The 22,971-nt window shown below is 42.2% G+C and overlaps 1 protein-coding gene and 1 non-coding gene across 12 annotated transcripts in view; both read right to left on the reverse strand.

Moving 5' to 3' along the window:
• LRP2BP (LRP2 binding protein) overlaps positions 1-22,971 on the reverse strand; it is a 32,944-nt gene that overhangs the window by 9,369 nt on the left and 604 nt on the right. The window contains exons 1-4 of one of the 11 annotated variants that reach the window (XM_073017770.1): positions 15,658-22,619; positions 2,323-5,075; positions 1,765-1,891; positions 622-734 (exon numbers count right to left, since the gene is read on the reverse strand). In XM_073017770.1, coding sequence (XP_072873871.1) covers positions 622-734; positions 1,765-1,870 — 219 coding nt within the window. In that variant the 5' untranslated portion in view covers positions 1,871-1,891; positions 2,323-5,075; positions 15,658-22,619. Of the gene's footprint in view, positions 1-621; positions 735-1,764; positions 1,892-2,322; positions 5,921-5,962; positions 22,620-22,971 lie in introns of those variants that run through there. The other 10 variants (XM_073017769.1, XM_073017768.1, XM_073017775.1 and 7 more) reach the window with 10 other exon arrangements.
• LOC119624108 (U2 spliceosomal RNA) lies at positions 5,223-5,405 on the reverse strand. The gene has a single exon (XR_005240189.2). It is a non-coding gene; the product is annotated as a U2 spliceosomal RNA (small nuclear RNA).

Here is a 22,971-nt window from a genome sequence, read left to right on the forward strand (position 1 = left end):
AAATATAATTTTTTTTTTTTTGAGAGGCAGTCTCATTCTGTCACCCAGGCTGGAGTGCAGTGGCACAATCTCGGCTCACTGCAACCTCTGCCTCCTGGGTTCAAGCAATTCTCTGCCTCAGTCTCCCAAGTAGCTGGGATTACAGATGTGCACCACCATGACTGGCTATTTCTTTTTTCTTTTTTAGTAGAGGCGGGGTTTAGCTATGCTGGAGAGGCTGGTCTCCCAACTCCTGACCTCAGGTGATTCACCTGCCTCGGCCTCCCAAAGTGCTGGGATTACAGGTGTGAGCCACCGCACCTGGCCTGATAATATAATTTGTATTATTAAATATTTTGAGCAAATATATAAAAATTTGATTTTTAATCTATAGTGTGAAATGGATTTTATACTAAAATGACTCCCATAAATGGCTTTCATGACATGGATTTTATGAAGAAAGGTCAGGTAACTCCTCAAGCTAGCAGCACTGTATCCCACTGTTAAAGCCACAGCCATAGTCTATGTAATTGGACAGAATTTCCCTAGTATAACACAGAAAGAAACTCTACATGAAATTTTTGTCTCAGGATCTAACAACAGAATTATAGGAAATGAAAAAAAAAAAACAAAAAATGATACCTCTTCAAAATATAGTTGACCTCTCAGGAAATATGCCAGAGTGTCTCCTTTCAGTATTCTTTTCTTCAAGAGCTGCAATGCCTTATCCACCAAATTAGCATGGGTGTAATGATCTGATTTTTAAAACGTAAGGAATTCCATTAACCACATAATAGGAATTTTCTCTCCTGAAGTAATGAATCATGTAAAATCCATCTAACACTGTTGACAATATTTCTTTCTAATACTCATTCCTACAGCTGGCCTCCTTAGCGCAAGGAAGAAATATTACCTGAAAAAAGGGCATGGTCACAGTACCTAACACTGTGCCTTGTATAATGAAGCAATACAGGCCGGGCGCGGTGGCTCACGCCTGTAAATCTCAGCACTCTGGGAGGCCAAGGCGGGCAGATCACCTGAGGTTGGGAGTTCAAGACCAGTCTGACCAACGTGGAGAAACCCCGACGCTACCAAAACTACAAAATTGGGGGGTGTGGTGGTGCATGCTTGTAATCCCAGCTACTCGGGAGACTCAGGCAGGCGGAGGCTGCGGTGAGCCAAGATCGCGTCCCTGCACTCAAGCTTGGGCAACAAGAGCAAAACTCCATCTCAAAAACAAAAAAAGCAATACTTGTGGATTGGTTTCGCACCAACCCTGCTTATGGCCAAGTAGGGCCGTAGCAGTGCAGGGCTCGGTCTATGCATTGGTTTGTCTTCAATGGGCAAAGCCGTCTGGAGAGGTGAGTTAAATTCTTAATTTGAGCCTTAATGAGAGCTCCTCTAACCAAATGAGCATCCCATCCCTAATATAATATTTTTAAGGCTATAGGGGAAATCAGGTATTTAAATAATAATTGCAAGTAAAGCATGGCATTGTTCTCTTTAACAAACATGACATCTGGCTTGTGTTTTCTAGAAGCATGTCCTTAAGTCCTGAGAGTAAACTCAAGACCTAACTATCTGTGAGACCTCACTGACGATTTGCTACCAGATAAATGAGCAATTTCACAGATTCTTGTGGGAAAACTCAAAAGGTCTGTAATGATTAACCACTTCCTTGAAATCAATCAAACACAGTATTTCTTGTCTCGTTTGCTCTAGCATACAAAATGAACTGTTAGTGAAAGTATTTTCCAAGGGAAGCTTAACTAGTAGGATTCGTACCAGTCTTTTCCTTTTTCCATTGGAAGGATTTTTGGTTTTTAGCAGCATATTGAGATATGGAGGCATAAAAGGGGTTCTTGGGCAACTTTTCGCTGGTCAACTTCATCCTTTTTCCACAATGTGTATTCTGTAAGCAAGAATAAAAAATAAGGTGGTAGAAATATCTTCCTCCAGCAAAATGCAAAAACAGACTCTATTCCCACCAGGCGCTCACTATGAAAAGTATCCTTCCCTCATCGCCTAGATAGAACACCAACCACCGACTTTAGGACGTGAACATTCTTTCCTAGGACACCAAGACCCTCCCCAGCTGAGAGGCAGCCATTCTCCGTGTCATTTTCCACAGCATGGATTCACCATGAGACCTGTTTGCACGTCCTGTCTGGCTATGGGTTTATACATTAAGATGGGTCATGTCGCCCAGCACAAGCATTGCCCCTTACGGGACCTGTGATACTGCCCACAGAAACAGCTCTTCTGCACCGGTACCTTCTGTGCCCTTGTAACTGACACTCATCGGACGAATCCATTTCAAATTAAAGCACGTGTTTATTTTACCTGGGAATACACTTTATTTTAGCTGTGTTGTTCAGTTTTATCTTCCTGTCTGTATCGGATTGCCATGTTATAAGATGGATCACAGTTGAATGGTAAATCAGTGTCTTCATATAAAGTGTAGAGGTCACCTCATTTGGGGTGAAGGAGTCCAGGTTGGCCTAGGCTGAGGGTAGTGAGACAGCAAACTCAGTTGTTGCTACGCTTTTGTGTTTACTCCTTGGCATTCCACTGTTACGGCTTACTTTCACCAATCAGAAACAAGCTTCCAGCAAAGGTTCCTGATTGGTGGTCAAGAGAAGAAATCGAGAGACCCTTAGTGTGATTGGAAAGCTGCATTTTTATATCATTACGTGATGCTCTTTGAGACAATAAGTTGCTTAAGTGAGAATGAAATGCAGAAAAAAGGAACATTTAGTAGAGGAAAAAAACTCACTGAATTATCTTTGTGATTTTGGAAGAGTCATTTAATCTTTTTAAGAGTCAATTTCCTCATCTTTAGTTTGTACTATAGGTGGTCTGAATTAGAGGATTTTATAATGTTCCTTTTTAGATATATACAATTCTTGATTATGTAATTCCCCAAATCTTATGGCTGCCTTTAGTGAATATAAAATTTCCCAATGAGCTTTACTTAGGGGGAAGCAATATTAGGTAAGGTATTAAGAAGGGATAATGCAGATAGCACTCATTTATGACTGAGAGATTGGATATGGAAGTTTTATTTTCACCGAAGACATTAACTCAATATGCTACTTCTTCAAAAAGGCTAAGAAAAAACTGGGCATATTCAGGAAGGGCAACAGAAATGAAACAAATCAGAAAACAATACCTTACCTTGTTTAAACTCATGTTGCCTTTTGTGGTTAGAAGACTGCACATGGTTTTTGTTGCTGTAGCTTAAAAGAAGTTTTGGAGACATTTGGAAAACAAAATCAAAGATTTTCTGAGCTCTTATTAAATGCCAAGTATTGACCTTTGTTGTAAGGCTTTCTAGGCAGCTCCGACAAAATTTTATGAAATAAGGTCCATTATGAGACTCATTTAATGTATGGGGAAACCAAGGGACAGTGGGGAAGTTAAGTAACTTGCCCAAGGCCACAGGGCTAGTTAAGAACAGGTAAGCAGAACAGCTGGCATGTCCCACCACCTGCGCACTTCTCTCTCTCTCTCTCTCTCTCTCAGAGAGGGTCTCACTCTGTCATCCAGGCTAGAGTGCAGTGGTACAATCATAGCTCTCACTGCAGCCTCAACCTTCTGGGCTCACGTGATCCATCCACCTCAGCCTCCCAAGTACTTGGGACTCCAGGCATGTGCCATCATATCCAGCTAATTCCTTAAAATTTTTGTAGAGATGGGGTCTCCATGTTTATGCAGGCTGGTCTCAAGTTCCTGGGTTCCAGCAATCCTCCTGTCTCAGCTTCCCAGCGTGCTGGCGTTACTGGAGTGAGTCACTGTGCCCAGGCTGCACTTCTTTATTCTGTCTTTCCAAAAAGCAAAACTTTCCAAAAAGCAAAACTAATATGAGCTTTTAACATGACAAGTCTCTTGTAAGAGGATAATCCAAAATTTAGTACTTTTTTAATTAGAAAAAATGAACACGAAGAAAAGATTGAAAACAGAAAGAGGATGTATTTATCTCTGCCAAATCTTGGGATTAGGTATAAAATCATTATTTGAAACTTAACAACTCTTTGCATAATATGTTGTAAATTTAGAAAATTCTATAATAGAAATTGTAGACAGTAATTGATAATATAGAATCTGAAAGAAATCTGTGATTTTAAGGGAAAAGCAGGTGGCATGGATGCTAAGGGCGCCCTTCTCAGATCCTCTTTCGGAGGTGGTACCCCCTCATCCCCAGCTACTGTGGATGTTGAAGGAAAACAGCTCACAGCTGTTCCTTCTCCGTAGCTTTGTCCACAGCCACACAAGTCCCCTCCTCCAGGACACTTTGCTCCCTCTTTCTTGGAGACAGACCACTCCCCGATTAGGAGAGCCCGTCTGCCATGCATCTTGAGCATCCCTTGCTGGATGTGTCAAGAATGCAAGGCTGGCTCTGCTCTTTACATGGGCCATTCTCAAGGTTGTGTTTGCAGCAAGTAATCTTGAAGAAGGCGGCAATGTCTCCTCACAGACAAACAGCAGGGCTGCTTCTCTAAAGAGCAGTGGATCCCCCAAGCGCAGTGTTCCTCTGTTATAACGCAGTGGTCCTCCGTTATAATGCAGTGGTCCTCCGTTATAACGCGGTGGTCCTCTGTTATAACGTGGTGGTCCTCTGTTATAACGCGGTGGTCCTCTGTTATAACGCGGTGTTCCTCTGTTATAACGCAGCCCACAGAGCATGCGGGAATCCGTAATGGGCCCTCTGTGTCACCTCTGTGGGTACTGGGGGGCAGGGAGAACTGGCTCAAGCATCATGCTGACACTCTGGTTATGGCTTCTGCTATAAGTAAGAAAGTCATCTGTTTCTAACCCAAGAGTCTTGTGTCTTCTGCCAGCATCCATGAAACAGGCTGGCTTGTTAGTGGTTAAGTAGGGTAGAATCGCAGACCCTCTACAGTCCTGATACCCCTTAGCCTCAAGGTGAGATACATTTGGGAGTGTAATTGTGCTCTGAGGTCAGAATGAAGTTAGTTCCTACCTGAGCCCACATTCTTGCTCAGCATGTCTCCTGCGCTGTTCTCCTGAGACCACCCCCTGGTATACACTTGAACACAAATCCCAATAGGAACTCTGCTTCTGGGGAAGTAAACCTAAGACAATGGACATATGGAGGAAAACATATTTATTCTTATCTTTCTACAGCTGGCACAATAAAGGATAACTCTCCTTCCCATAACATGTTAGAGCACATTGTGCATGGTATGGATGGTCTAGTACGCGAATGTTTTTTGGAGTGGGGAGGGCGCAGCATTCCAGGAGGTACTGCAATACCATGTCCATGTGTGGGGTTGGAGCAAGCTCCTATTGCATCTCCCTGCTCCAAAAATCCATTTAATCTCTTCAGATAGAGGATGGATCAGATATTAAATTGATAAGAACAGATCTTATACTTGATCTTGACCAAAAAGTTGAGAAGCAACAGTATGTGAAATATTTGATATTGCGAACAGGACTAAAGTTAGCTGTTATTGAATAATGTTATAGATGAATAACGTTATTGAAAATGCTCAGTGGCAGGAAGGGAAGAACGACCTGAGAGTAGGGATTCTATAGAGAGAAGGAACGTTAGATCTGCTTCTCTGACGATTAGCAGCGTCAAGCAGAACTACAGACTAGAGCCGCCTCCTGAGGGCTGGAAGAAAATGAAGGACTATTTCCTCAAAGATTCAGACAAGTTATGACTCCTCTGTGGTTATGATGAGCAGAGATTAGAATCAGAATGGAAGTGTCAAGAAATGATTCACTTCTTGAAAACCCATGGAAAAGAGAGAAGCGTTTGGAATAGACCAGGTCCTCATAACTAAAAAGAGGTGCGTACAAGTGAGGAATGATTAAGCAAGACTTATCATAATGTTGAAAACTTGTATTTAACTTTTCAAGTTTAAAAAATTGAATGCTGAATAGATACAATTTTCAGATATATAAATAAAGAATGCATAACAACTAGACAATTAACATCCAAGTACCTGTCACTCACTTTCTTGTTTTAGAGATGGAGTCTTGCTCTGTTGCCCAGGCTGGAATGCAGTGGTGCAATCTCGGCTCACTGCAACCTCTGCCTCCAGGGTTCATACATTCCCCTGCCTCAGCCTCCTGAGTAGCTGGACTACAGGCACATGCTGCCACACCCAGCTAATTTTTTTTGTATTTTAGTAGAAACAGGGTTTCATCATGCTGTTGCTCAATTTTTTAAAATCACGTTATCTTTAAGTCTCTTGTACACCCCTGTGTGATTTCCACCCATTTCCTTCCACACATTTCCACCCATTCCTCCCACCTGCCACCCCTACCCAAGCACCCCATCCTCCCCACAAGCTGCTTTTGCATATGTTTCTTGGTCATTCATCTTTTCTCTTAAATGTTTTAAGTCTTTTTGCCTTTGGGTTGTGTTGATTTGTAGTTCATATTTCAGGCATGTCTCATAAATCGCATGCATTTAGATTTGTTGATGTGTTGTTTATACCTAAGCTGACAATCTTTGAATATTACCGGAACATTTAGCTCTTTTACATTTATTTTAATTACCACTGAATTGAAATTATTTCTTATTTTGTACTTTCACTCTATCTGCCTTATTCACATTTCATTTTTTATTATATTGCCTTTTTGATGGATTTACTGGGTATTTATTAGATTGACTAGATATTTATTATGTTTTGGGAATTTTGAGCTTCCTGTCTAGGATTGGTGTCTTTTATTAGCTCTCGAACATTCTCAGGGATAATTTGTTTGTGTTAGTTTCCTAGGGCTACTAAAACAAAATATCAAAAACTTTGTGGCTTAAAAGAACAGAAATTTCTTCTCTCACAGTTCTGGAGCCTAGAAGTCCAAAATCAAGGTGTTGGCAGGGCCATGCTTCCTCTGGCCCTAGGGAAAAATCATTCTAAGCATCCCCCACCAGCTTCTAGTGGTTGCTGGTGATGTCTGATGTTCCTAGGCTTGTAGCTGCACAACTCAACCTCTGCCTTTGTGTTTACATGGCCTTCCCTTTGTGTCTCCTCTATCTCTGTGTGTTCACTCCTCCCTCTTATGAGGACACCAGTCATTGGAGTTGGCACCCACCCTAATCCAACATGACTTCCTCTTAACTTGATTACATGTAAAATATCCTATTTCCAAAGAGGTTCATATTCACATGTTTCAGAAGTTAGGACTCAGGTGTATCTTTGGCTGGAAACACAAGTCAACCCACCATGCTCTTCAGAGGCCCCAGTCTATTTCATTTCTCTCTCCAGCGTTTTGATAAGACCTTCTCCTCTTGTCTCTTAAGTTTGCCTTTCAGATTTTCCATCTGTTTTTTTTTTCTCTCTGACACACTCTGGGTAATCTCTTCAGTAACCTCTCCCTTTTTTAAAATTATCTCTTTAGCCACATCTAGTCTGCTGTTAAAGCAATCCATTTAAAAACTGTTTACTGAAGTAAATGAAAGATACAGAAATGTATATATAAGTTTACAGCTTGATAAATTTTCACAAGCCAGACACATCCATGTAACTAGCTCTCAGATCAAGAAAGAGATCCTTATCAGCACTTTAGAAGTCCTGTTATATTCCCTTCTGGTCACTACATGAACTCAAGTGTAAATCCTATATGCACCTGTAATGGCACAAGTTACTTTTTCTTGTTTTTTACACTATATAAATGGAATCATACAGTGTGTAATATTTTGTGTCTAGCTTCTTTCCCTTGACATTGATTCATCCATTTTGTTGTGTTAGTTGTAATTTTTTTCCTTCATATTGTTGTATTACATGGTGTGAATATATCACAATTTATCTTTTCTACTTGATGGACTTTGGGTAGCTTCTGTTTTGGACTGTTAGGAACATTCTTGTGCCTGCTTTTTCGAAAATTGGTACATATTTTTGTTGGGGATAAACATTGTAGTAGTAGTTACTGGATCAATGAGTATGCATAGTCAGCTTTTGTAGATACTGCCAAATAGTTTCCAAGTGATTGGGCACAAAATCCCTTTTTAAATTAATTGCTGGTTTAGATTTCTGGTAGTTTGAGTAATTTATGGGAAGACGGCTTGGTTCATTTGAATTCTGAATATAAAGCATTCATTCAATTAGGCTGACTTATCAGGAGTCCCAGTAAAAAGTTTTCAGTTGTCCTGCCTGTGACAAGTATGAGACAGCCTCTAATTCAGGCTGAAGAGTCCTGGCTATTTCCAAAGAGGGACAGGAAACTACCGCTGTTTTGGGGGCTTCAGTCTGTTCTTCAGAAGAATGTGAGGAAATTATTGTATGGCTCATCCTGCATCTTTATACTTCTGATTTCCGGAATTAACATTTATGTTAATCCGCTTGTCACACTTTTTACAAATTGAGATATAATTCACATACCATAAAATTCACCCTTTTAAAATGCACAATTCAGAGGTTTTTAACATAATTACAAAGTTGTGCAACCATTACCACTATGGAATTCCAAAACCTTGTCATCATCCAGAAGAAACCCTGTAGCATCGGAAACCACTCCCCATTCTCCTCATCCCTTTGATTCCTGGCAAGCGCTAATCCGCTTTCTGTCTCTACGGATTTGCCTATTTTGGATATTCTATATAAATGGAATCATAGAACACAGGATCTTTTATGTCTGGCTTCTTTCACTTAGCATAATGTTTACAACATTCATGTCCTTTGTTGCATGTATCAATATTTCATTCCTTTTATGGATGATTAACATTTCATTATATGGATATACCACATTTTTAAAAAATCTGTTCATCAGTTATAAGCACTTGGATTATTTCCAGATTTGGCCTGTTATGAATAATGCTGCAACAAACATCTGTGTACTAGTTTTTGTGAGGATATATGTTTTCAATTCTCTTGGGTATGTACCTAGGAGTGGAATTGCTGGGTCGTATGGTAATTCTATGTTTGACATTTTGGGAAAATGCCAATCTGTATTTCAAAGGGGCTGTACCATTTCACATCCCTATCAACAATGTGTAAGGTTCTACATCCTCACCGACACTTTTGTTGCCCATCTTTATTATCGCCATCTGAGTGGATGTGAAGTGCCATCTCATTGTTGTTTTGATTTGCATTTCTCTAATGAAAAATCATGTTGAGCATCTTTTCCTGTGCTTCTTACCCATTTTGCATCTGCATTTGTAAATGTCTATTCAAAGCCTTTGCCCATTTTCCAGTTGGGTTATAATAGTTCTTTATATATTCCACATACTAGTCTCATACCAGATGTATAATTTATAATTTTTTCCCAATGTGTGGATTTTTTCTTTAATAGTTTCTTTTGATCTGAAAACCTTTTTATTTTTAATGCAGTCCAGTTTTTCTATTTTTTCTTTTCTTGCCTGTGTTTTAGGTGTCACATCTAAAAAAACCATTGCCTAATCCAAGGTCACAAAGGTTAACCCCTGTGTTTTCTTCTAAGAGTCTTATATTTACTCTTACATTTAGGTCTTTGATCCATTGAGTTCATTCTGTATATGAGGGAAAGGTCCAAATTAATTCTTTTGCGTGTGGATATCCATTTGCCCAGTGCCTGTTTGTTGAAAAGATCATTCTTCCCTCATCATTTGTTATACTTCCACCCCAGTAGTTGTGTTTTGAAGTATGTATATTACATCTTTTATAGGCAACTTTGCATTTAAACTTTGTGCTCTGAACCCTCTAATTGTATTCAGGCTGGGTGTGGTGGTTCATTCCTGTACTCCCAGAACTTTGGGAGATCAAGGTGGGAGGATCACTTGAGGCCACAAGTTCAAGACAAGGCAGGGCAACATAGTGAGGCCCTGTCCTTCCAAAAACATTAAAAATAAAAAAATTAGCCAGGTGTGGTGGTGCACACCTACAGTCCCAGTTACTCAGGAGGCTGAGGTGGGACGATCCTTTGGGCCCAGGAGTTTGAGGCTGCAGTGAGCTATGATTGTGCCACTGCACTCCAGCCTGGGTGACAGAGCGAGACCCCATCTCCAAAAACACACTACTGCTGCGAAATGTGTTTTAAGTATGTTAGTGTCATGTGGGTTGTGTACCTATGCAGAAAACAGTGAACACGGCAGGCCCGAGGCTGCCATCTTTATAACGGCATGCTGGCAAGGCTGGCATTTGGCTGACATCAGGAACTTGGCACTTCCATCCCCTAACTGGTAAGACTGGTTTTGCTGTGTTTCAACTGCTGCACAAACAATATGATCTGTGGTATTTGCTTTCCTTGTGGGATTCTGTCATTGTAGTAGCTGCGAGGCAGAGGACGCCCACACGACTTGCCCCCGACAAAAACCTCTCTCCTGGGCTTCCTCAGGGACAAACACTCAACGCCCCTGCATTCTTCACCACTGGAGACAGGCGGATGCGCTGTGTGTTTCCTCATGGAAGGGAGAGAACGTAAGCCTGGGCATGGGTTTCTTCCGATTCCACCTGTGCCTTTGTTGTTGTTGCTAATCTTGTTGTGTATTCCTTTGCTATAATAACCGTTGCCCATGAGTACAACTACATGCTGAGTCCTCGTCCTGACACAGTACCTGCTATGCTTAGAGTGTGTGTCCCTCCAAAGTTCACATGTTGAAACTTTACCCCCTAAGGTGATGGTATTAAGAGGTGGAGCCCCACGGAGTGACGGGACCACGAGGGCTCTGCTCTTAAGGATGGGATCTATGCCCTTAGGAAAGGGTTAGAGGGAGACAGCTCACCCTTTTGCCATTCTGCCTTCTGCCGTGTGAGGACGCAACAAGGCACTGTCCTGGAAGCAGACCGTGAACTCTCACCAGACACTGAAACTGCCAGCGCCTTGATTTTGGACTTCCCAACCTCCAGAACTATGAGAAATCAATTTTGGTTGTTTATAAATTACCCAATCTAAGGAATTTTGTTATAGAAGGAGGAACAGACTAAAACAGCACCCTAGACTATGTCATATAAATATGAGCCTAGACATTCCATTTAACTTTCAGTGGGCCAAGCGTTTAAAGTTTCTGGGTTTTTAAAATTAATTGAATTGTATTTGCTGATGCTTCTGACTGGCTCTTTTACACTTACTAGTTGGCCTAATCCAGTGTTGGAATGAAATAATGAATAACTGTATTAAAGTTCCTTTAAAATTGAGGTTCAACACTGAAGTTCCTGTCATACTAGATCATGTTCCCAGTGCCCACGAAAACAGAGAGAAATAAGCCTCCTGGCAAACCCTCAAACCCCCATGTCTACCGTTATTTTTCCTTTCAGTACTATTGCCTAATCGGAGTTTTTAAAAACCCCACAGTGTTCATATAGTAATTGGAAACACCATCTACACATGTATGATGAAAAGTTACAAGAGAATAACTATTACTGAGATCTCAAAAGACAATATTGATTCAGGCAGTAGCTTCCTGTTCTTCCCGCTCCGCGCCCTCCCCGCACCGCCCCTCCACTTCCAGCTACATCCATTTGTGTGTTTAAAACAAAAGTGCTTTTTCCCCACGCCCTTCCTTTTGGGTGTGGCAGATTTACACCATCAGGCCCTGAAGAGAGGAAAAGTGGGGAAAGACAGGATGTGTTTTAGGACCAGATAAGCTGTGGCAAGCACGGGATGAAAGAGTCCAGTAGCTTTTGATTTTATTTTTCTCTGATTTACCATGTGTTCTTTGATCAAATAAAACAGGCTAAGAAACACTGATCTGCTCAAAATCTTCCTGCCGTTTGTGTGAGACCCACACGTCTATCTGTCCTGTTCCCAATGGGGAAAACCTTGTTGGCAGTTACGGCTGCCGGGTCCTCGCTGGAGCTGACACTGTTAGAGCTATAAATACACTCGGGCTGGTATACCCCCCCGAGGTCAGCTAGTAAAATATATGAGTAGAATTCCTTAAAGTATGTGATAATTGCTCATCACCATCCAAGTGTGGCATAAATCATAAAAAGAATGGACAAAATCAGGGTCACAAAGAGAATTGAAAAAAATCTGTCACAACCAAAATTTAAATTGACCTCTGTCCTAGAGTGTGAGAACCACACTGAACAGAAACCAGATAAATCTTCTATAAAATATTCCTCTGCAGCCCCATTAACATTGCTTGTCACCCCACCTCCCCATGTCCCTGGACAAACTGCATGTATGGTAACATCATCCCAGGCCGGGGCGGTGGCTCACGCCTGTAATCCCAGCACTTTGTGAGACTGAGGCAGGTGGATCACGAGGTCAGGAGTTCAGGACCAGCCTGGCCAACATGGTGAAACTCCGTCTCCACTAAAAATACAAAAATTAGCTGGGCGTGGTGGCGGGCGCCTGTAATCCCAGCTACTTGGGAGGCTGAGGCAGGAGAATTGCTTGAACCCGGGAGGTGGAGGTTGCAGTGAGCTGAGATCACACCACTGTACTCCAGCCTGGGCGACAGAGCAAGACTCTGTCTTGGGGGGAAGAAAATGCAGAAATAACATCATCTTATACAGTGAGGCTCAAGGTGTCTGCAGTCTGATCTTCAGGGGAAGTTGTGTCTTTCTCAGGGAAGATACAGATTTCAATTTAGAGCAAGACAGAGAGAAGTTATGTTCAGAGAGGAAAATGCAGTATTCTAGTTGAAATGAAAAACAAAACAAAGATTCCTGGTATCGCCATTATTATGCAGTAACATTTGAGAAGTTCTGGACAAACAATAAAACACAAAACAAACAAGATATATTTTTAAAAGAAGCATAATTATCTTTCTTGGACATGATGATTGGGTCTCTGGAAATCCAAAGGGATTCAGCTTAAAGGCTGTCTGATGTGATTACCTCAGGAAAGCGACAGACTGTGAAATCAACGGACAGAAATGAAAAGCGTATCTTTCATAGCCAGGGAGAAAGCACATTGGGCAAGGAATGCTCATTCACAGTAACACAAAAATATAAAATATATGGGAATCACCTCAGATAAATGTCTATGACCTATATGCAGAAAACCATTAACATTTTAAATATTAATTTTAAAACTCCAGGCATCGGTCAGAGGCCCAGAAAGTGGTGGGCAGAGAGGACAAGAGAAAAGGCTGGGCTCCAGCCTACCTCAGAGGTCCTGAGGGCAAGGGGCAGGTGGATTCCAGCCACTTCTGTGCTTTGGAAAAGCTGCCTGATGCTGTTTTAGTCTTTGCACAAGCTGCATCCTCACTAGTCCTGGGCAAACCTTTGGCTATAGGAGACAGGTACACCCCAGCGTGACTCCTGGACCTTGGAGACTGCACCGTCCAGCAGTGCCTGGGACTCTTATCAACGGAGGGGTCAGTAGAAACGTAGTTGCTTTGGACTTACTGAAAGGACTAGCTAGTGGTGACAAGCTGAGGCACCAGCACTACGAAGGCCACTGAGCTGAGGACAGAGTCAATTGGATGCCCTGGAGACATGGACATACATGATGTTTACTGTTATATAAAAGTAAAGAAGCAAGGGGAGAAAAGACCCTATGTGTAAACACATCAAATCCATTGTGTTGGCCGGGCACAGTGGCTTATGCCTGTAATCCCAGCACTTTGGGAGACCAAGGTGGGTGGATCACCTGAGGTCAGAAGTTCGAGACCAGCCTGGCCAACATGGTGGAACCCTGTCTCTACTAAACATACAAAAGTTAGCTGGGCTACTGGTGGGTGCCTGTAATCCCAGCTACTCGGGAGGCTGAGGCATGAGACAAGGGGCAGAGATTGCAGTGAGCCGAGATTGCGCCCCTGCACTGCAGCCTGGTCAACAGTGAGACTCAGTCTCAAAAACAAACCAACCCACAAAAAACCACTGTGTTGAACTGTGGATTATGTGCAGGTGTATAATGCCTTAGCTGAAAGCTTGGGAACAGAGACGTTTTCGAATGAAGACGTGTTTGGATTTTGGAATTGTCACACAACGTACAAATAACATAACACGTGTACCCCCACTGCAGAACCTCCTGGGCATGGTCTAGAATTGCACCCTTTTGCCATAATTGTATTTCTGCAGTAAAATGTAATATTGTTCACAAAAAATGGAATAAACACTAAATAAAGTCTCCAGTGTGTGCGAGTAAGATGATCTTGCTGCCTTAAGAATTACAAACATACTTCGTTTCAGACCTTCATGTATTTTTGAATTGCAAGTAAGAGTCTGTGGACCTGTACGTTTCTCTTCTCTATTTCTCAAAATTTCTGTAATATTGTTGTGAAGTTACAAATGTACTACCACTGGCCACAGATGGACAGCCATAAGGCTATCTGTCCTTGCCTACAGCAGCTCCACATTCCCCACAAGGTCCCCACCCCGCTGGATAACGGGCTCTTGCAGAGGTGGGCAGCCTCTTCACACCAGAGCTAGAGGAGCCAGCCCCCAGCCCCGGGCCTTCTCTCCCGCCTCGGGTTCTGAGGCAGGGGTGGAATGAAGGCCTCTGGCTATGATTCCTCCCTCTCTAACTCCTTTTCCCCACTGTCCCGTGGAAGTGGAAAGGCTGCGTGGTGGGCCCTCGACAGGAAAAGCGATGCAGGAGGCCAAGGACAGGCTGGCGCTGCGGGATGCCCCTGTGCTATGTAGACTGCCCCTTAAGTTCACTGAATTTAAACCTAAGCTAATATTGTCAGGCCTGTGGCACAGCTAGAAACCCAGATGATGGAGGAGTTCCATGGCGTGTAAAGCAGAGATTCAGACTCAGAAATTAGGAAGGTGGCTTCTCACATCCCACATGGTAGGAGATGAAGTCTGAGGTAAGAGTAGGGCAGTGCTCTTCTGATCTGATGAGAATGCGTCAAGCTGGTTTCCTGAGGGTCAAGGCAATCAAGTCTGCTGTACAAGCAACGTCTCGTCCTTATTCCCAATATTAATTAAACCTTTGATATTGCTGTGTCCAGGGTCTTATTTCTGCCTACCTAATAACTCAAGATCTTGGGCTCCCAGATTTCCTTTTCCTTTTACTAGCCCTATCGTCCGTCCGTCCGTCCATCCGTCCGTCCGTCCGTCCGTCCGTCCGTCCGTCCGTCCGTCCGTCCGTCCGTCCATCCATCCATCCACCCACCCACCCACCTACCTACCTAATCTATCTCTCTGCCTGCCTACCTATCAATCATCTACCTACCTACCTAACCTGCCTAACCTACCTAGCCTGCCTACCTATCAAGCCTACCTACGTTATCTATCTATCTATCTATCTATCTATCTATCTATCTATCTATCTAGGACTTCTAGTAAACACAGGTTCAGTAAAAATGAACCTTAAGGTTTTTCTTCCTCTACCTCATAATGTTCTCACAGCAGTTGAAAGAAAATGTTTCAAATGATAAATTATACAAATAATGCTTTTTCTGAAAGTATGCTATGTATTCATCTACTGTCTTTATAATCTTTAAATGAGGAAAATAGGTTGCACAACAAACATTTCCTTACAATAACTCAAATTTGTCAAAATGTGTTAACATCCTACTCAAATTAATCTTTGTTCCTAAGAGGAGAAAAAGTATAAAATGCTAATCTTACTAATAAAATAATAATTTATTATTTTTGAGACGGAGTCTCGCACTGTTGCCCAGGATGGAGTGCAATGGCGCGACCTCGGTTCACTGCAACCTCCACTTCCCACGTTCACGTGATTCTCTCACCTCAGTCTCCCAAGTAGCTGGGATTACAGGCACACGCCAGCACGCCCGGCTAATTTTTTGTATTTTTTAGTAGAGATGGGTTTCACTATGTTGGCCAAACTGGTCTTGAACCCCTGACCTCGTGATCCACTCACCTCACCCTCCCAAAGTGCTGGGATTACAGGCGTGAGCCACCGTGCTGGCCTAAAATAATAATTAAAACAAGTGAATAACAATGTAATATATGATGCTGAGATAAGTTCTATTCAGAGTATATATCTAGTACTCTACATTTTCCAGGCACTTTAAATGACCTTCATTTAAAAAAAACAACTGAGTTTCAAACTTTTGAGTATCTCAAATCATCAAGTAAATCATTTTTAGTTATCCAATTTTATGCAGGTGCAATTGGTAATACAAATTTCTGACAACCTTAGTATCTGTTCATCTACGGTCCTTATATTCTTTAAGTGAAAGAAACAGACTGCACAGTAAACACATTAGGAGCCTTCTAACCTAGCATTCTTGGGAGTGGCCGGAGGTCAAACAAGAATGACAGTGGAGATTAATGAAAGAGTGTCCAAAAATGCCATGTGCACTTTATACTCAAAACGTGTAAAAATATTAGTTATTTCCCAATCTTTTCATTTAGGGCCAGAAGTGATTTAACTAGTGTTCGACTGTGAGAATTTAGCGTTGTCTTGCATAAACCATGGGCATAAGAATTCCAGATTAGGTTTCTTTAAAATGGAGTATAAATTTTAAAATGCCCATAAACAATCCAAGTACAGAATTCTTTCCCCCATCTTTTACAGTTGACTTAATATTCTCATCTACTTCAAAACCATTTTCCATAGTGACTTGACTTTGAAAGCGTTCATTTTCTTAAAAACAAGCTCTCATGTCTTACTCATATCTCATCAGTTACATATTTAATTCACGCCGGGCAGGGTGGCTCACACCTGTAATCCCAGCACTTTGAGAGGCCGAGGCAGGCGGATCATTTGAGGTCAGGAGTTCAAGACCAGCCTGACCAACATGGTGAAATCCTGTCTATACTAAAAATACAAAAATATTAGCTGGGCGTGGTGGCACGTGCCTGTAGTCCCAGCTACTAGGGAGGCTGAGGCAGAAGAATTGCTTGAACCTAGGAGGCAGAGGTTACAGTGAGCTGAGATGGCGCCACGGCACTCCAGCCTGGGTGACAGAGCAAGACTCCGTCTCAAAAAAAGAAAAAATATTTAATTGAATTACATTTTATAATAATCCTTCCAGGTGTGGAAAAACGGACTCTTGGTAAGCATACAGTTCAACTGGTGTGAGCCCAAGCGACTGACATTCTAGAGAATGCCTATGGCCTTCCAATGGGCAGGGCGATGGGCAGTCAGCATGTCTTACGAGGAAATGGAAGTGTGTTGGATAAGCAGAACAAACAGCTACGAGAACTCTGCCACTGTGAGAGCTTTAACTGGCCTCAATTCCTCTTTTTTGAAGTACACTTTATGTTTTACAATAATTTGAGATGTACAGAAAAGTTGCAAAAACACCAAAGTGTCCCCTCAATTTCACCCACTGTCAACATGACATTATTATGGTATGTCTGCCACAACTAAGAAACCAACATTGGTTCGTGAGTTACCTAAAACTCTATACTTCGTTAGGATTTTACTCATCTCTCCATTAAAGTCCTTTTGCTATGCCAGGCTCCCATCCAAGTCACCACACTATTACCAGTCAGCATTATCTCCTGAGCCTCTTCTGGTCTGTGGCAGTTTCTTCAACTTTCCTTGTTTTTCATAACCTTGACCGTTTTGAGGAATACTAGCTGTGTATCCTATAGAACGTCCCCAATCAACGTTCATCTGTTTTACTCATGATTAGACTGGGCTATGGGTTTTGGGGAAGAATACCAAAGAGGTGAAGTGGCCTTCTCATCACATCATGTCAACCATCACATCGTCAGCAGGACTTTCCAGTGAGGATGTTAACAAGTACCTGGCCACGGCAGCATCCAATAGGCTTCTCTATTGTAAAGTTACTTATTTTCCCCCTTCCCATACTCCACTTTTTGGAAGCGACGTCATTATGTGTAGCCCACATTCAAGAAGGCATTGGAGGCGGAATTCATCTCTGTTAAGTATTTGAAATTAAGTATTTGAAATCTACATTAAGTATTTGAAATTCTTCTGTAAAGAAGCATTGTCTTCTGTCTCCCATCTCCCATTTACTTATTTATTCATTCAGTTGTTTATATCAGTATAGACTCATGGATAACTATTTATTGAGTCATAATCCAATAGTACATGAGTTTGTTCCAGTTTTGTCCACTGGGAGCTCTTTCAGGTTGGCTCCCGGGTCCCTTTGACACGTCCCATCCTTCTGCTTTTTGAGTATTTTCTTCCTTGTTCTGGTATACACGACGTTCTAGGCTCATCTTGTATTTTCCCTGCCCCAGCCCTAGAATCAGCAATTTCTGCAAGGAGCCCTGGTTTCTTTTACTAGAGAATGGCATTAGAAACCCAGATCTGGGTACTGGGTGTGTTCATTTTTACTGGGGTGTCACTGCTTTAGGTCCTCTCACAGCAGGCAGAGCTAGAACATATGTATATGTATAACCCATGTATACATACACATCTATAATTATTTCTGCTTCTCTCCATCTGAATCTATATTAAGCTAACTATGAATTCTTAATGACATTTTGGACATATGCATTACTACATGGCTCATTTTAGCCTTCTACTCATCTGTAAGTTCCCTCTCCAGCAATAAACCTGGTTCCCTCCATCGATCGGTTTAATATTAAGGACTAACTTTCTACCTTTTTCTCTACTTCATGTAATTCTATAAATTTATCATATGTAATTTCCACATTTCATTGAAAGAATATATAACCAGGAGCAGAAATAACAAAAATATGAAATATCTTTCAAGTTCTCCAAGTTCTTATCACAACAGTGAAGAAGTGGACACTTTTTTTTTTTTAAACCATCGAGACCACTGGATCCCTTCCGATTACAGGCTCTCAGGAAAGTAAACATCATCAAAAGAGGATAACTATACTTTGTCTTTTCATTTTGCCACAATGTCTTGTTGCAGCAGTTGTTTAGAATAACTATACAATTTATCACCTTCCCCAAGAAGTTTGAGTTATCAAGGCTGGAAGAATTTATGTTAAAGAGGAAGAAGATTTTGTGAGAAATCCTTCCGTTTTTACAATCATTAGGGTCATGGATTTCTTGACAGTGGCCAATGAAGGACAGAATTATATTTGATTAATTAATTCATCTTAAATCTGTCGATGTTTTAAAAAAAAGTTTAAAATAAAAATCTATTGAAATTCCAGATCTGGCTATAAGCTTCTGTCTTTGAAAAGCTGTCACATTTGCAATGATAGTATCACCTTCAGTGTATGAACAATAGAAGTATTATTGCCATAATATCATTATTAATAAAAATATTGTTACCTCTAAGACTCAGTGGACTGGTCAACACTGATATACCATGGGTGCCTGGCTGGCAATAAACAATTAAGACATCATATTCGGAAATGCTTGATGCGTATTACTTCAATGCTTTGGTGTTACTCTCAGGCCTCTGAGCCCAAGCCAAGTCATTGCATCCCCTGTGACTTGCACGTATATGCCCAGATGGCCTGAAGTAACTGAAAAATCACAAAAGAAGTGAAAATGCCCTGCCCCACCTTAACTGATGACATTCCACCACAAAAGAAGTGAAAATGGCCGGTCCTTGCCTTAAGCAATGACATTATCTTGTGAAATCCCCTTTCCTGGCTCATCCTGGCTCAAAAAGCTGCCCCACTGAGCACCTTGTGACCCCCACTCCTGCCTGCCAGAGAACAAGCCCCCTTTGACTGTCATTTTCCTTTACCTACCCAAATCCTATAAAACAGCCCCACCCTTACCTCCCTTCGCTGACTCTTTTCGGGACTCAGCCCGCCTGCACCCAGGTGATTAAAAAGCTTTACTGCTCACACAAAGCCTGTTTGGTGGTCACTTCACACAGACGCGCATGACAGTTATGATCTTCTCAAGGGATTTAAAAAATACATGTGAAACCAGGCCAGCTACTGGGATTTTTAGTTTTCAGTATTTTTGGAGATGAGGCCTCGCTCTGTCACCCAGGCTGGAGTACACTGGCACAATCTCGGCTCACTGCAACCTCTGCCTCCTGGGTTCAAGTGATTCTCCCACCTCAGCCTCTCAAGTAGCTGGCATTACAGGCACGTACCACATACCTGGCTACTTTTTGTATTTTTAGTAGGGACGGTTTCACCATGTAGGCCAGGCTGATCTCGAATTCCTGGCCACAAGCGATCTGCCTGCCTCAGCCTCCCAAAGTGTTGGGATTACAGGCGTGAGCCACTACATCTGGCGAGATTTTTAGTTTTACATTATTTCCCTTGCTTTAGAGCTAAAGTTTTCTGTAGCATTACTAAATGTATACAATCCAATTAATGTTTTAAAATAGTGGCAAGTAGGAATTAGGTATTCTCAATTACTCCTCCTTTCAATACTGTGCTTTTTGGTAATGTTTTCCAGTGTTTAACAGGAAAACCACTGCAAGCAGGAAATAGATAAAATTAGCTTATCAGTTCCAGCAACTACTTTTAATAATTTTCACCTGGCACAATTCACTTATTCAATAGTAATTACTTTTCTTTTTTTTTGAGATGAAGTCTTGCTCTTTCACCCAGGCTGGAGTGCAGCGGTGTGATCTCAGCTGACTGCAACCTCCGCCTCCCAGGTTCAAGTGATTCTCTACTTAGCCTCCTGAGTAGCTGGGATTACAGGCGCCCGCCAGCACACCCAGCTAATTTTTTGTATTTTTAGTAGAGACCAGGGTTTCACCATGTCGGCCATGCTGGTCTCGAACTGCTGACCTCAGGTGATCCACCTGCCTCAGCCTCCCAAAATGCTGGGATTACAGGCGTAAGCCACCGCACCCAGCCCTCAAGAGTAATTACTTGAATAGGAAGTACTAGGTTTAGTATTGTGGGAGATTCAATGCCAGGAACAAGGCTACACTCACAGTCAATATTAAATAAAAGAGTTGTTTTTCTATGGATTATAATGATTTTCTGTGAAGACTCTTTCGTGGCCAGGCGTGGTGGCTCACGCCTGTAATCCCAACACTTTGGAAGGCCAAAGCAGGTGGATCACTGGAGGTTAGGCGTTTGAGACCAGCCTGGGCAACATAGTGAAATCCTGTCTCTACTAAAAATACAAAAATTAGCTGGGTGTGGTGGTGCACAGCAGTAAATCCAGCTACTTGGGTGGCTGAGGCACGAGAATCGCTTGAACCCAGGGAGATGGAGGTAGCAGTGAGCTGAAATCACGCCACTGCACTCCAGTCTGGGCAACAGAGTGAGACTGTGTTTCAGAGGAGAGAAAAGAAAAAAAAAAAAAAAACACTTTAGTTTGCATTAAAGAAACCAATCTTAGTAGCCCGAATTTACCAGAGGTGACCAAAATTATTTAAAACACATAGATATGACAAAAATGTGGGGTCTGGAGTCAAACTGAGTTCAAATCCCTGGTTTACCTCCTAATAACATGACAAGTTAATGGACCTCCCTAAGCCTCAATTTCCTCTTCTGTAAAATGCAGGTAATACCTATGAGCATTAGTTTTGAGGCACAAATGCTCAATTAATGTCAATTTGTAATATAACAAACTGGAATAGACGTTAGTGGTTAATACTTTCTCATTTGTCAGCCTCTCTCTATTTCACATCACTGCTGTATGTGGATTACACACTGCCCCCAGACTGAACCACATACAGTGCTCTCAATACTGGAAGGTATTTTACACTTCTTAGAAATACTCTTCCCTTCCTGGACTACTTAGCAAACTCCTACCCTCAAGATTCGGCCCACACACCTCTCATTTATCTGGTCACTTACTCATCATCCAACATTTTTTTTTTTTAACACTCGCTGTAAATGGCATCCTCGTTCTAGAAACACATCTACCAGCAATTAAAACATGCCGAATTAGCACTGCTTAGGAGAACACCTACTGAATATGCATCTTAGATCATCTTCCTTTTTAGAATACTGATCCCACCTGCTACACGCCTGGTGAAAACTCCAGTTACTTGCCAGTAAGATATTGTCCCCCAAATGTACTTATCCTGTTTTCGTGCATTATAAGCTTTGTTCAGTTTATAGTTTCTAGGCCCATTACTAAGGATAAGTCAGATATCCAGCTGAGATATAACTTTTTTTTCTGAAAACAATGTGAGCTATGGAAGGGAGAAAAGCTGTTAACGACTCCCAAAATTTCCTTTCCTTATGAAATTCACATATGTAACAGGCAGTTAAAATATAACTACCAGACTTAATGCATACTGAACAGAAATCTTGTTTCAAAGAAAAGATATGAAATATGGAGGCACTTTCACCACACAAATATCCCATTACATATGCTAACTGCAATATTTATGTTCAAAACTCTAAGAACGTGTCTGATACTCTTTGAAGGGAATTCCTGAAAATGAACTTCTGTGCAAACCTGAAGCTTCAATGTATGTGTTTTAAAAAGGAATGTTTACTGAATTTAAACAAAAGGGAAATTGGCAATATGGACACGTGACCCCCTCACAACTCTGACAGTAATCTCTGCACTGCCATTCTTTAAACATCATTAAAAGGTATTGCGAATAGTTTAAGTATTAAAAATACGTAAGAATGATTCTATGTTTGAACACACATTTATGTTCAAACATTCATATGAATAAAAATGCTTAAAACCACCCCTTGGGTAACTAACAACATAAACTTGCGATTGCAAATTTTATGGCTCTTACTACAAAACAAAAATTAGAATGAAAAGACCACTTATCTTTAGAGGACAAGCATGAGCTTGTCTTCTAACAGCACAATAACAAACGTATGTATTCCTCCGTGCTTTCAAAGGCATCAACAGAAGGGAATCACTAAAAATGTAGGGGAAAAGAAACCACTAGGCTGGAGCTTTGGTGTCTACGCAGATCCTGCTGGAACAGCGCTTAGGGAGAGTCTAGGGAGCAGCTCTGACGTCAGCGGCAGCCATCGGAAGTCAGGTCTGTTCTACAAAAGCAGCGACGCACGCCCGGCAGCACCCGCGGCGCAGGAGGGCGCCATCCCCAGCCCCGCGGGTCCGAATCGCACGCGGCCAGGGCCGCTCTCCCGTGAGGAGAGCCCGGCGTGACGGTCCTAGCGTGCTGCGGCCTCTCCCCGGGGCTCCTCCACAAGGATCCCTGCGGGGGCCGGGCTCGGCCTTTGCCGCTCGGGACAGCCATCCCCTCGAATTCGCGCTCGCAGTCCCTGCCTTCACTTCCCGGGTTGGGAGGCGGGCGACGGCGCGCGAGATAAAGGAACTCGCATTCCCCGGCGCCGAGGCGGCAGCAGCGCCGTGCACAGCGGCTTCTGAGCGCGGCGTCAACGGGGAGTTGCGTGCGGCTCC

Source organism: Chlorocebus sabaeus, chromosome 7, assembly GCF_047675955.1.
Source record: "Chlorocebus sabaeus isolate Y175 chromosome 7, mChlSab1.0.hap1, whole genome shotgun sequence".
In the NCBI taxonomy this organism is placed as follows: domain Eukaryota; kingdom Metazoa; phylum Chordata; class Mammalia; order Primates; family Cercopithecidae; genus Chlorocebus; species Chlorocebus sabaeus.